Raw genomic sequence first — 14,332 nt, 5'->3', positions numbered from 1 at the left:
AGATTAAAAATGGGATAAACTTCACATGAGAGAAGACTCACCCTTCCTCTGACATGCCCATGATCTGTCTGAACAGTGCAGAGACACTTCTAAACTGGTACATATAGATGGCTATCAACACCACCATGGAGTAACCCACCACCACTGCCCAGAATCTCTTCAGGATCCGACGCCAAACATCATAATGGATCTGAGAGGTGGTAAAACAAAGAACACATGTAGGTCTACTTTTCTTCTCAGCTACAATGAATAAAACTGTTAACTCCAAGTCAGTTTTATAGCTATCACACCCAGTGTAATTTGAAAATCTGTTTTCATATGTAGCTAGAGGTGTTAGGATTACTTTTAGGTATTTTATTACATAACTCATGAGCTTGGCTTCCTGATACACATGAAAACAAATCAACTAAAGTACATCCCCAACATCAAGAACAACAATCTTGCCTGTATTCCTCCATCTATGTGGTACGTAAAACACAAGGGGGTTACTTATGTTGTCCAAATAGACAAATAATGTTGTCTCATGTCATATCAGCAACCATTAGACTTTCCTGTAAGTGCCTACTGTCTCCCTAAAAGGTCAGCAGAAACATGATAGGGAAAGGAAAAAAACTGGGAAACAGCAGCAAAAAAAAAAAATGGCTGTGTGCTTATTACTCATAATCAATACTTTCAGCTGAAAAATAGCATTGATGACCCATGCACAGTCTGTTTGTGAATGCATTTCTAACAGAGTTGCAGTCTAAATGTTTTATACACAGAAACACCAGTGCCGTTATTTAGTAGTGATAATTTCAGCCAACACATTGCAGTATAAGATGAAACTAAAATCACTGTGGCTTTCTTTTATGTAACAACATTTTAACCAGAAAATTTTATTTCCTTCCATGTATATACTTCCAAATTTCTTAGAATAACTCTTTTCTACCATCTATTCCACAATTTTTACTGTGAGGAATGCAATAGTTATTAATTATTTTCAATCAAGTGAAAACATACAGTGTCAACAGAAAATTCTTAATGTTTTGTTTCATATTCATCTTAAAATTTGACCTTTTCCCTGACTCACAGTTTTCCAAAATTACAAAAAGTATACTTTTTCTGTTTTAGTTAGTGTTTATGTGTTTGTTCATTTGTTTGTTTTGTCTTGTTTGTCTGTTAGCAACTTTAAACATTTCTGAATGGATTTTTAGGATTTTCTTTCTGTGAATGGGTCTAGGGCTAACTTAGATTCCATTAAAGTTTGGGAGTGATCCGGATCACCATTTGATCTCAGGATTTTTGGAAGAGTTCTTTATCATTTCAAGAAAGGTCCATACACTTTTTCATGTATCCTTTTGCAGACCTGGCCTTTGACACAAGATCTATACATTGAATGAAACTAATCAGAAAATTAAATCTAAATTATTTGGGGTTAAAAAAAGGAACTAGAAAGACCAGTTACAGTAGCAGAATCCACCTGATCACAACTGTAAGGGTCAAACCTAATTTGCTGCTCTACTGGTAGCTCTGGTTCTCATCTAAAAGGAGTGTCTTTCAGAGAGGACATAACACACACACACAGACTAATTAATCTGTAAAACAATCATTCCTGAAATATTAACAGAGTTTTCTTTTATAGAACTGTCTTGTTTGAGAGCTTTTTTTGCATGTACAGTGATGTGATAAGCTGTTGCCAGCTTAAGTACCAGTAATAATCTTCACTTCACACGTCCCTACTCTGCACTTCTCCAGTTTGTTCTTCATGTGTCCGGTCTGTTTGAGCCTGCAACATGTTGCCATCTTTTGCAACAAAATTACCGGTTATTTTGACATAACCATTAAAAATACAATAATGGTCAAGATGGCGGCTCGAAGCTTCCGTACACCCTGTGAAACGGGCTCGTGATTTTGAGAGAGCAGCTGAGAGTGGAAATGCTCAGCCATGGTGTTAATGACCACTTGTTTTACTGACATTACATTAATATGTTACACAATATAAACATGCAAACAAAGACAAAAACAAAAACATTTCATGTTGAGGAAAACACAATAAAAGGCTGTTTTTTTTCTACATAATTGTGCAGTATTTCCAGTCAGTTAGAAAAGTAAATAACTGTGTTAAAAGCATTTCGATAAAAGTCTACCAGTAATCATTAAAAAGGGTAAAGAAACTCATTAACGATTTTTATATTTTTCTTTATTTACACCATTTAAATGAAATGATTACTTATGCACTAAAGAAAGTTAAAAAAAAAGTTTGAAATCAGTTGAATTAATCTAAAAGTGTATGATGATTATCTAAATAATACAATTTACCCACCTGGTAGAGAACAACACAGAGCAGGAGGAGGACAATATAGAGGATCTTGTAAACAACAACCTGAGAGAGTGAAACATGATTTGCTGAATTTAAATCAAATTGTTTGTGATAGGTTGTTATAGCTTGACATAAAGAAAATTTTAAGACATTATAGACAAGATGGGGAACAGCATCCACTCTTTTTTTTTTAACTTTGCTTCTTCTCAAATGTCTTCTTATCTTCTACTAAATTATACCAAACATATTGTCTCTTAGCATATGACAGTCAGTAAAAAAACAGTAAGGGAACATAAATAACTGAACACAAATATATTTGATAATAGGACCAATGAAACAATGTGTTATTATTAAAGATGTTAAGTCTGGTATTAAATACCTTTCCAGAGAAGCTGACCACAAAGAACATAGAGTAGCAAAATAGGATCCAATATTTCACCAGCATTCCTTTAACACTCGAGATCAGCATCTCTACCAGAGGTGATGGCTGACTTTCCTCTGCTAATGATAAAGAAACAAGATGAAAAGGGTTGAAGAAAGGCAAATAATTGAGAGACAGGGGAAGCAAATGTGAAGAACCAATCAATAAGAAAGAAGAGCATGTTCAATAATTTTGGAGAGGCAGAATGGTTTTAAGACTTTTTCAGTGTAAAAGTTTTACTTTAAAAATAATTAAATGCTTTTTTTCAGTCACAAGCTTTAATTTTGTGAATAGCACTCTAAAATCAAATTACGTGGCATGACTTTGACTTCATCTAGAGATTCCTCCCTTGTGCGCTTCTCCTCCCGTCTTTCCTTGAGCTGCTGACGAAACATCAACCAGAAGTTGAAGCTGTAGAAGACCTGCATCACAAATGATCGTGTGAGTACAAAATGCATTGTTTAAAAGCAGCAACAGATTTTCAGATTAGATCTTGATGAGTAAATGAGGTTTTACTTCTATTTCATTTCTATTTATCACATATTTATCTGAGGACAGCAGTCACTGTACACTTATGAAAACCTCTTGATTGAAATGGTTAAAAAAAATTAATTAAATTAGTTAAGGTCAGCTTTTTTAATTGGCAATTATGTTAAAGCTGGGGTAGGTAATCTTGCTCAGAGACATTTATTTTTTACTCTGGGTGAAGTGGTTCCTCGTCCTGATAGTAGTCTGTGTATTTGATAATCATGAACAATAAGAAATCTAGTTATGCCCCTCAGTTTACTGTAAATCTGTAAAAACTCTGACAAATTCAAATGTTCGCGCCGAATTGAAGTTGTTCATTTCCTATATTTTGTAAGCTTCTTCTACCAGTTCCCCTCCTCCCACTCCTGCATCGCACACACTGCATATAATAACGCAAGGAGCAAAACCAGAGGCGGAGAAGCCAAGACAGGGTGCCACTTTCAGATCTTACTACCTCCCCAACATTACCTACACAAGCTTTAAGTTTTGGTAAACTTGTCGTGGACTTAGTCTTATTTTGTAAAAAAAATAAATAAATGAATTCACTACTCTGAAAAGCATTTTATTTTCATATCAGCTTTTTATTTCTTCAGCCGCTCTGTTCTTAAGTGCACTTCCATTGTCATTATTGACAGAATGCTGTGTATGATATAAAAAAAATGTCTCTTTGAAACTATTTAGATCTCATATTATATTACAAACGATAACAAGACAACATATCAATATGTCAACTTTGCACCATATCCTATGCGAGCATAGTAAAGTATTGGACCCAGAATTCAGTTCACCAATGCATCATATGAACCTGCATGTGACACAACAAACACGTGAAACACATCAGTGAATTCAGCCAAGCATCCAGAAACTGAAGTGAGCAGTTCTGGTCTAATTAATTGCTTTCATGTTCTTGCTCAATCCTGGATTTCTGTAACACAGTCTGCTTCCTTAATCAGTTTATCAACAAAGAAAGCAGTGCAAAGAATGACATGCATGAACAGGCGATGAGTCGTGTCACTCTCATAATCTGGTAAATGCTTTTGATAGATGACATATGTGGCCTGTAGACTGTAAAAGTTTATGGTCTGGGATAGAGGCAGGGCAGTTCAGCATCCAGACCCTGGAATCATTTTAAAATCCTAATTTCAGAGAGAAAATTGGGCATTTAGTTGTCTTGTCATAGCAGTGAACGATATTCACAAAACTATATTCACAAAAACACCATTTTCTATATTTATGGAGATTCTGACCATTTTCTGGACTTACATTACAGTATTGATGTCATTTCACTAATATCAATGAGGTCTGTGATGTTTTTACAACATTTGACATAACCTTAATACTTTCCTGGAAACACTGGCAACACTTGCCAAGTTATAGGTTATTACTGCTTTAATTGAACTAACAAAATATTTTTTTCTTATTCCATTAGCATGACTTACCTTGGCTCCCAGATGGATACAAGGTGCAGGATGGTAACTGTTTAGGTCGAAATCCACTATGACTGTCGGAGGCAGACCGGGGTACAGCTCAGCTCGGCTAAGACGGAGCCCACTCAGGAAGCCCAGCACCACCAGGATGGTGGCATAGATGGCAAGGAAAGGGGCAGACATCATGGCATACCGCCGCCGATCTCGCATCATCCAGATGATGCAGGACCAAACAAGCAAGGCAAAAGTCAGCCAGTTGTTGTAGGTGATACTCCACACCTAAATGAAAGGATATAGTTCTAGGACGTTTGTTTGTTATTGCTGCTACATTATTTTCGAGTTTTGCAGTATCTTTGCACTGGATGCCAGTGATGTTAACCTTTTTATCACTTAAAGTTCACTGCTAATTTGTTACTTCTTGTTGAAATGAGAAAGTGGTTGTTTTTGTAAAATGACTTTGTTGGTGTCATCATTTTAACCCTATGAGTTTTCACCTTTTCTTTTTCCAATTAAACACAAACAAAAAAGTGTTAATAGTTGTTTGGGAAGGTAGTGATTATTGAAGGGATCTTTCAAGTCTTTTCAAAACATATATAAAATGGTCAGAATGATCTGATAAGTGCTTCCCAAATGTTGTGGTTTCCTTTTTGTCAAACCTATATTATTATTAGACTCTTTTTGAATAACGTTCACTTTCACTTGTCAGTGAATGTGAAAGAAACTGAAAGATGCAACCATAAAGAAACATAAATGTTTAAAATAATCACAACTACAAAAACATTTTTTGTTTACACTTTATGTACAAGGGCATTCATTCATTCATTATTCTAACCGCTTAGTCCGATTAAGGGTCGCGGTGAAGCTGGAGACTATCCCAGCAGTCTTTAGGTGAAAAGTAAGGTACATCCTGGACAGCTCACCAGTCCATCGCAGGGCCACACAGAGACAAACAACCACATGCTCACACTCACTCCTATGGGAAATTTAGAGTCACCAATTAACTTAACATGCATGTCTTTGGACGGTGCAAGAAAGCTGGAGTACCCGGAGAAAACCTACACATACACGGGGAGAACATGCAAACTCCACAGTGCTAACCACTTTGCCACCGTGCAGCCCGGTACTAGGACATTCTTAATGCCCTAGTACCGGGCATAGGGTATCTTAATGCCCTAGTATATATATATATATATATATATATATATATATATATATATATATATATATATATATATATATATATATATATATATATATATGTACATAAACAAAACAAAAGTGCACAGTGTTTAACGATGTATGGACGTAAGAACAAAATCTCCAATATCGTTCTTCTGCTGCTGTCTACTTTGATAGTAAAGTCTAAGTTGCTTGACAAATTGCCATATAAAATAAAAATGTATAATTACAGGTTGTACTTTACCATCATGATGATGAGGGCGCTGACGTAGCTGTGTTTTTGCAACAACCGCCCAAAAAGGACCAAACCGCTCGGACCTGAGGGAGGAGGTGATGTCTCTGTTTGACTTTTTGAGACCTCTTCAGTCTTTTCTCCGAATTCCTCTTCACTTTCTATCTCTGAACAAAGGAAACAAAAGGATGTAATTAAGCAGTTTAAAGATAAATCAGACAAAATAAGATAAAAATGCTCTAAAAAAAAGATATTGTCCAGATCAAATGCAGCACTGACACCTAGTGATTTGCCCGCTTTTTAGGGAACATAAGAGATGCAGATTTGCTGAAATTTTACAATGCTGTAGATATAATTTACCAATGCATTTGACTTCAACATACACATCTGCAGTGTGATTGTTGAGGTTGTGTGTTTCAGGAGTTGTGATTACCCTGTGAAGAGGAGTCTTTGCCTTCATAACGTGGTGGAGCATAACAGTTCGTATATCCTGCCCCTTCTAATAGACATCCAAGGCTGTTGCTGTGGATGTTTTGCCAGGAACTTCCAGACATCAAAACCATAGGCTGTTGGAGAAAAGCATAATTAGGGATCTACAGACTTTTAAAACTATCATACTATTAGTTTATTAAAATATAAAAACTGTCCACCTCATCTGGCAGGTAGGTTTCTTCATCCGTGCTGCTCAAAAGCTAAAAAGGAAAAATCTAGAGTTTTTTATGAAATTTGAAATGCTAATGTGTACCCCCATGAAACCTATACAGGTCTATAAGTTTGCTTTACCTATATTTAGCTGTATTATCCAGAGCAGTTACCAGTAAGAACGAAGACAAGATACCTGATCTAACAAGCAAACCAGTGTTATAATTAGGAGCGAATTATCCTACGCTTTCTTGAATTACTTGATTCTTGTTGCAATGTCTCTATATCTAAGCATTTATAAATTAACTAAGTGACTGAGAATCCACAACAATGTAGAAGTTAAATGCACTAAAACTATTGTTTGGAGGAAAAGTATTTATGTTTCAAAGTCACCTCTTGCTTGTCTCCTGTGATGTAGATGACCCTGGAGAAACTTGGAGGAGCCTCTGGACTTTCTAAAAGAGTCTCAGATTTGTCACCATCAGCCGTATCCTGACAAGCACAATAGCCATTAAAAAGTTTGTTTTGAATGCTATTCATGAGCTTACAGTTGTAGAAAAGCTACTGCAGCTGTTGAATGATTTGTATCTGCATCATTGGTATTTTGGTTGTGGCTGCAATTGTATTGTAGTCCCTAAAGGCAAAAATTCAAGCATAAGAGTGTTCATATGTACACCAGCCATTAGGACTCTCTGGGTTGCAGTTTGAAGATCGACTTTGCAATTGTATTGTTGGACCTGCGGCCACATGCCTTGGACAATTGGGTGAAGATGGGGGGCCGAGCTGTCAACGGATCACCACTTGGTGGTGAGTTGGCTCAGATGTTGGGGAGGATGCTGTCAGGTCTGGCAGGCCCAAACATGTTGTGAGGGTCTTCTGGGAATGTCTGGCGGAGTTCCTTGTCAGAGCAAGCTTCAACTCTCACCTTCAGCAGAGCTTCAAACATGTCCAGAGTGAGGCGGGGGACAATGAGTCCGAGTGGGCTGTGTTCTGTGCCTCTATTGTTGAGGCGGCCAGCCGGAGGTGTGGCCGTAAGTTCGTTGGTGTCTGTCGTGGCTGTAATCCCAGAACCCATTAGTGCACACCTGCAGTGAGGGATGCCGTCAAGCAGAAGAAAGAGTCCTATCCTCAATCCTACCTACACGTCTTCAGATGTGGAAGCAGAGCTGGGGAACTCAGGGGTGGACTCCGCTATCTCTGGGGCTGAGGTCACTGAAGTGGTTAAAAAGTTCCTTAGTGGCATGGCCCCAGGGGTGGATGAGATGCACCCAGAGTTTCTTGAGGCTCTGGATGCTGTGGAGCTGTCCTGGCTGACACGTCTCTGCAGCATCGCGTGGACATTGGGGACAGTGCCTCTGGATTGGCAGACTGGGGTGGTGTTCCCCCTTTTCAAGAAGGGGGAAGCTCGGTCATCCGAGAGGGGATGGATGGATGGATGGACATTTTCAATTGTTAACTGTGATGAGTAATGGCTTGAATTTCTGTCACTTTTTCTGTAGTGCAGCAATGAAAGTCAGAGCATTGCATGGAAACTTGTAGTGATAATCCATATCATTGACTTGATATGTTCATGATCCTGAATATAATACCCATGGAAGCCTTTTTGACTTCTGAATATAATACCCTTCACACTCTCACAAACCTCTTCAGTGATGTGGACCCATTTGTGCAGTAAAGCCACCAGTGTGTAGTAGAGCGTCAGGAGAACCAAAGGGTTGACAAAGTCAGGCCAGCAGACATGCGGGTGCAGACCAAGAGAATGTGGGTGGGAAAGACTGGTTCTGATTACCCCCGTCATACCAAACAACCTGGGAAGAAGTTCAAGATGACGATATAATGGTATGAATATGATCATTTCAAAAAGTGACTTTAAGAAAAGGAAGATAAATGCTGAACAAATTCCTGGATTAAATCAGAAACAAGGCTTGATAAATTATTACTGAAGAATAAGCATCTTAAATAAAAAAAAATTGACATTACACTCTAATTAACAAGGCGAGAGGGGAGGAAGTTAAGTCAAAGGTCTTATCTTTTCAATTAGTGTCTTTTGTACCTGGCATAGATATCATCTGGTGGTACAAGTAACTGCGACAGGGGCAGCTGATAGAGGTACAGAGCCAGCAGGTGTCCTCCACTAAAGATGGCCATCATCACAGACAGGGAGCTGAAAAACAGCATACTGATGGAGCGGCTGAATATCCACCACCATACCAGGCCAAGAAACATCCCGAAATACACTCCTGAGGTGAGAGAGGGCACTATGATACCTGCAGAGACATACAGATACAATATGGCAATCCAACAAAGTTTAGTGTAAAGTGAGCAAAACCTAATGACATTTTATGTGACAGCTGCTGAAATGTACTGTACCTGCCAGCCCCAGCAGTAGAGTCACCACCACTTTCCCTGCTGTGTTCATGATTGCTGACAGCAGCAGTCTCAGTCCGGCTGCAAACATTATTAGCTTCTGGACAAACTGTGGTGGGCCAGACTGAACTGGCACTGTAGTCTGCTCTGAGCTATCAAAAGACGAGCCCTCTGAGTCACTTTCATCCTCTGATTCCGTGTCAGAGGTTTCCACATTCTGCAAGATCCATGAGACAAAGTGATGTCACTGTGGATTATTTTTAAAAAAAAATGTGATGTTTCAGGGATAGATAACTGAGCTTTTACCTCAGTGTTTGATTGTGGGATTCCATTTTCATTGAGGTTGACTTGGGGTGGAGTACGTAGTAGCTTTTTGAACATTTTTAGTATGAATAGGGTAGAGGATAAGAGGCCCACATCTGGGGCCAAAAGACGTACAACATTTCCCGGATCAACCAAACTGAATCTGTATAAACAAACACATAACACTAATGTAGGTATCTGTTACACTGTTAAAGTGGAAGAACTTGGCCCTTTTAGATATGAAAATACACAAAAGTTCATTTAGAATTATGACAGCCATGTGTGCTCTCATACCTTACAATTCCCAAATGGTGAAGGACGTCTTCCCAGATGTTACTAACTGTTAAAATAACAATAATGGTGATCAAAAAGATAGTGATTATTTTCAGATTAAAAGTGTTTATTAATTTCATTGTACATTTAAAAACTCTTTCAGTGAAAGGCTTTTACCATGTGGGGGGATGTACGCGAAAGGGATCTGCATGAAGCACTGCAGACTCAGGAAGATCACACTAGTGTAAACAATCAGTCGCAAGAACTGACCTGTTCTACCTTAAAAAATCAGCAATCATGAAAAAAAGAAGAGTCAACACTTTTAAGTTATTTAAATGACATACACAAACATATTTTGCGATTTCCCTCTGGTATTAAGGTTTTAATTTAATTTGACTTCATTTCATCTTGCTGTCCTAATAAGCCAGGAACTTGTGGTGCTCTATTTGTTGTGGTATAAGCTGTCTTTTGTTGATTTGAATTGCATCAACCCCACATCTGTGAAATATTTTTAAAAATGTTTTTCATGTTCTCCCTGTGTACGCATGGGTTCTCTCTGGGTACTCCGGCTTCCTCCCACCGTCCAAAGACATGCATGTTAGGCTACGCTAGGTTACTCGAAATTGCCCCTAGGACTGAGTGTGAGAGGGAGTGGTTGTTTGTCTCTGTGTGGCCCTGCAATGAACTGCCGAGCTGTCCAGGGTGTACCTTACCTTTCGCCCAAAGACTGCTGGGATAGGCTCCTGCTCCGCGACCCTTCATTGGATTAAGCGGTTAGGATAATGAATGAATGAATTAATTAATGTTTTTCATGTTGGACTGTATAAGGACTATACTGGGCAAATAAAGCATTCATTCATTCATTCAACTCTGAACACCTGCAGGACTGTGACCCGCAAGGTCCAGAGCTGATCAAAGCTGTTCTCAAGCAAGAGGCAAATAACATCCTGGCTCCATCACAGAGCCAACAAAAAACACAAGCTCACATTTAGATTATCCAGGATCATCAAATCAGCAGTAACATAAAACATGGTGCATGTTTTTGGACTCTGAGAGGAAGCTGGATTATCCATAAAGAACCATGTATAGAGGGAACATACAAACTCCAGACAAAAAGGGATTTGAACCAGGAACCTTCTTCCTTGAAGACGATAATGCTAACACACAGAAGTTAGAAATTAGTGTTACTTCCAATAAACGTTTGCCTCAATTTAAGAATTCATCTAACTGTCCATAAATGTGTCCAAGTTTCTGAAACCTTAGTACTTTTTCTTTACCATATTTCATTAAATATAAATACCATAAAATGTGTAACTATGAAGATAATTTGACTGGTAATTTATATAAATAAACTATCCCATAATGTTAGTGTAGAATTTCACTCTTGCATTCAAAATTTCTGAGAGCATTAACAGCTGATGTGGCTCAACATTAGCTGAACCAGCAAATGTGTTGCTGATGTTCACCATTTTTACTGAAAGCATTGTTTCACTTAAACCTCTTACACAGTCACACACAGACACACTCCCAACTATAGGTGGTTGCACAAAAGCACATTTTGCACAAAACTGAACACACACTTCATCACTTAGTCCAAAGAGAGCAGGATCGTGTTAGGAAGATGAAAATAACTGGGTTCAGTGAGGCTGAAAGGCTTACAGTTTCAAGGCAGAGCAGCGGGGAATGCATAGAAAGGAGAAATGCTGTCAGAATGCTGACATCACATCTTTTAATTCCTTGTTGTAATTACCAGGCTATGCATAATTCATTCCAGCTGCTTCCCTTTTACAAAGTACTTTGAGGGGAGGGGTACTGATACTTTAATTCATGAGGAAGCAGTGATCGATACAGAGAACGCACACACACACACACACACACACACACACACACACACATACTTCTTCTTTCTATCTTTGTGGTAATTCATCCCTGACATAATGCATTCCCCAGCCCCTTACCCAATCCCTAACCACAGCTGAATGCTTAACCCTAACCCTAACACAGCTCAAACACCTAACCATAAAACCAAGTTTTGACCCTAAAAAGTCCTGCTTTTGGACCACAACCAGAAGCACAAACACACACACATGCTATAAAGACTAATGGCCCATTATAACAACTTAACAACAATTTAACAACACAAGCATGATGACTACTCATTCTGCTCAATCAAAGAATAATTCTGAAGAGATGAGGAAGAAGATTTCAATATTCAAGTCTGGTAAAAGTTAGAAAGCTATCTCTAAGGCAGTGAGACTCATCCGATCCACATTAAGAGACATTACCAAAAAAGAGATGCTGTTTAACCATTGCTGTAACGATCAGTTCCTACTATGGAGCTGAATATCTTAAACAGAACACAATCAGAACCACTTACAGACACTGATTGTGGTCATTTTGAATAATTTACATTATTGAAGTGTTTGCTTAATGCTGCCACTAAGTAGGAAATAAGAATTGAACTCTGTAGAAGACCTCTTTTAAACAATGATTTAATTTAATTTAATTTGATTATTTGATGAGGCTGACAGAAACGAGTGACAAAGGTGAAGACATTAGACATGATGGTTAAAATACGAAAAAAAAGAAAAAGCAGTTTGTCTGTAGAGCCCCTCTTACCTTTCAGGGTGACCAGGCTAGGGTTTGGCAGCAGTGGCAAGGTGAGCAAAAACACAAAGTACACCACTGATAGGCCATTGTAGCGAAATAAAGACACTGAGAGGGAGAGAAAAACACGTTAGATGCATATGGTCTTTATTTATTAATTCAATTTCATTTGAATCTGCATGGTATCTTATCCAAACTGTTGCTTGGATTTCAGTTGAATTATATTGGGGGTTTTTTAAATGATTTTATAAGATTTTATTATGATTTTTGCACACCCTTTTAATAATATAATTTTGTTTTTGTAAACATTATTTTATTTAATTTAAATTAATAATCTAAGTAAAGCACTTTGAATGGTTGCATTCATGAAATGTGCTTTATAAATAAACTTAATCCTTATGACCCAACCACTGGCTGTTTTTATCTTAATTTTGTAATGAAAACAGGAGCCTCATTATTTATCTTTTGGCCTGTAGGGAATAACATCATTTTCTATTTAAATGGTTCTAAAGAAAGATATGTTTTATAATGATCTTACTTCTCTTGATTTAAATGAGCTGTTTAGTGTAAGAACTAACTATTATTGAAAAAGTATTAGTATTATTAGTAAAAGTAATACTATAGAAAAAGAAGAGTGAATAGAGAAACTCTTTATGGCTTTATGGTTTCAATGGTACAGTTAATACTTAAATCTATAAATAGTTCATTCATACTGACATAAAATTGAATATAATTCTTAGAGCTCATTATTAGAATGCAAAAGGGAATTGTCTGAATTATTAGACACAAGATAGATTATTCTTTAGATGTGCTAGATAACAGACCTTCCAACAATATCACAGCAGCAACATTCATTCTATTTCAGAAGCTGTGAGAACACTGAAGAAGAAATAAGGACTGTATTGAATTTATAACTATTGGATGAACATAAGTTGGACAAACTGACAAGGTCGAGCATCTCTATAAAATGGAAAAGTGTTTTACAGTCGAATGAAGCAGGACTACAGTTCAAGTTACATAGTTAATTTAAACATTTAAAACACCCTACAGATTGCTCTGATTAATGTACTGTATCAGTCTTGAAGGTACCCAACAACTACTTTGTTGAATAAATTACTCTGAATTGTTTTTATTTCTGTTTTCTCAGCAGTCTGTACCAATAAGCACAATCCCTGATGTCATGCAGCTTGAATATAAACCATCTTTAATACCGATGTAAGAATTAATTTTGTTCTAATCTCAGCTCTCAGATTAAAGTAAATATCTGGAGCAGCAGTTTTATCCAGATACCTACAATCCTAATAAAGCTGGATTTCAATCAGAAAAAACTGTATTTCAATTAAATATTTCAACAGATGTCAACTCACCGGTCAGCAGGAGCAGTGGTAGTAGTAAGTTATAAAGTATCCCGACCACGAGGTCGCCTGCCATGTCCCTTTTTGGGTCTCAGAGATACCTCTGCAGCACCTTTAGACGCTGACACTCATTAGATTGATTTTTTTGACATGCAGGAGAAAAGTCCAACCTGCTCACACATTTCTCAGTTAAACATAAATGTTGCTTCGGTCAAAACATCCTCTGATAAAGCAGTGAAAAGACCACAACACAGAAACAGTTTCAAGTCAGAAAAAAAATTATGTCAGTCTGGCACAGATGCAGCATGTGATAAAAGTGAGAGCAGTAAGAGGAAGACCTCTATTCAAAATTGTGTGTATTGTCGATGGTGACTCCCTTTTCTCTTTGCTTATGTCTCTGTCACACCCTCCCTTCCCTCCCTCACCTCTCTCTTTCTGCTTATCTCAGTTATAACGCCATGTAGCCCAGCATCACTGATACTATACTCATGTTGCGGCTAAACTCACACTGGATAACAAACATTGTCATAATTGTACTTGAAAACAGTTTTACATCATTAACTAAACATAGACTAAAGGGATTTATCAGTCAGTATGACTGTTATTTTACTAAAGTTAGCTTTTCTGTGTTTTCATGTATGCTGATGTCTCTGTCTTTATTCATTCCTTAGGATGAAAACTCTATCTGAAACTACTCTC

At 37.6% G+C, this 14,332-nt stretch overlaps 1 protein-coding gene across 1 annotated transcript in view; it reads right to left on the bottom strand.

Annotated features, from left to right (window-relative positions):
* Positions 1 to 13,709, bottom strand: part of LOC306754444 (piezo-type mechanosensitive ion channel component 2) — a gene marked incomplete at both ends in the record, with an annotated part of 41,704 nt that extends 27,995 nt beyond the window's left edge. The window contains 17 exons of the mRNA XM_079238463.1: positions 42 to 190; positions 2,303 to 2,362; positions 2,679 to 2,800; positions 3,034 to 3,142; positions 4,688 to 4,954; positions 6,099 to 6,253; positions 6,520 to 6,652; positions 6,737 to 6,778; positions 7,122 to 7,220; positions 8,371 to 8,536; positions 8,782 to 8,995; positions 9,099 to 9,312; positions 9,402 to 9,561; positions 9,693 to 9,738; positions 9,849 to 9,950; positions 12,291 to 12,386; positions 13,646 to 13,709. Of these exons, the coding sequence (XP_079094589.1) occupies positions 42 to 190; positions 2,303 to 2,362; positions 2,679 to 2,800; positions 3,034 to 3,142; positions 4,688 to 4,954; positions 6,099 to 6,253; positions 6,520 to 6,652; positions 6,737 to 6,778; positions 7,122 to 7,220; positions 8,371 to 8,536; positions 8,782 to 8,995; positions 9,099 to 9,312; positions 9,402 to 9,561; positions 9,693 to 9,738; positions 9,849 to 9,950; positions 12,291 to 12,386; positions 13,646 to 13,709 (2,198 nt within the window). The remainder of the gene's footprint in view (positions 1 to 41; positions 191 to 2,302; positions 2,363 to 2,678; positions 2,801 to 3,033; positions 3,143 to 4,687; positions 4,955 to 6,098; positions 6,254 to 6,519; positions 6,653 to 6,736; positions 6,779 to 7,121; positions 7,221 to 8,370; positions 8,537 to 8,781; positions 8,996 to 9,098; positions 9,313 to 9,401; positions 9,562 to 9,692; positions 9,739 to 9,848; positions 9,951 to 12,290; positions 12,387 to 13,645) is intronic.
* Between the last annotated feature and the right edge of the window lie 623 nt (positions 13,710 to 14,332).

Source organism: Telmatherina bonti (genome assembly GCF_933228915.1).
Source record: "Telmatherina bonti genome assembly, chromosome: 4".
In the NCBI taxonomy this organism is placed as follows: domain Eukaryota; kingdom Metazoa; phylum Chordata; class Actinopteri; order Atheriniformes; family Telmatherinidae; genus Telmatherina; species Telmatherina bonti.
Note: the sequence above shows the minus strand (reverse complement) of the source record. Positions and strands in the feature narration are given on the sequence as shown.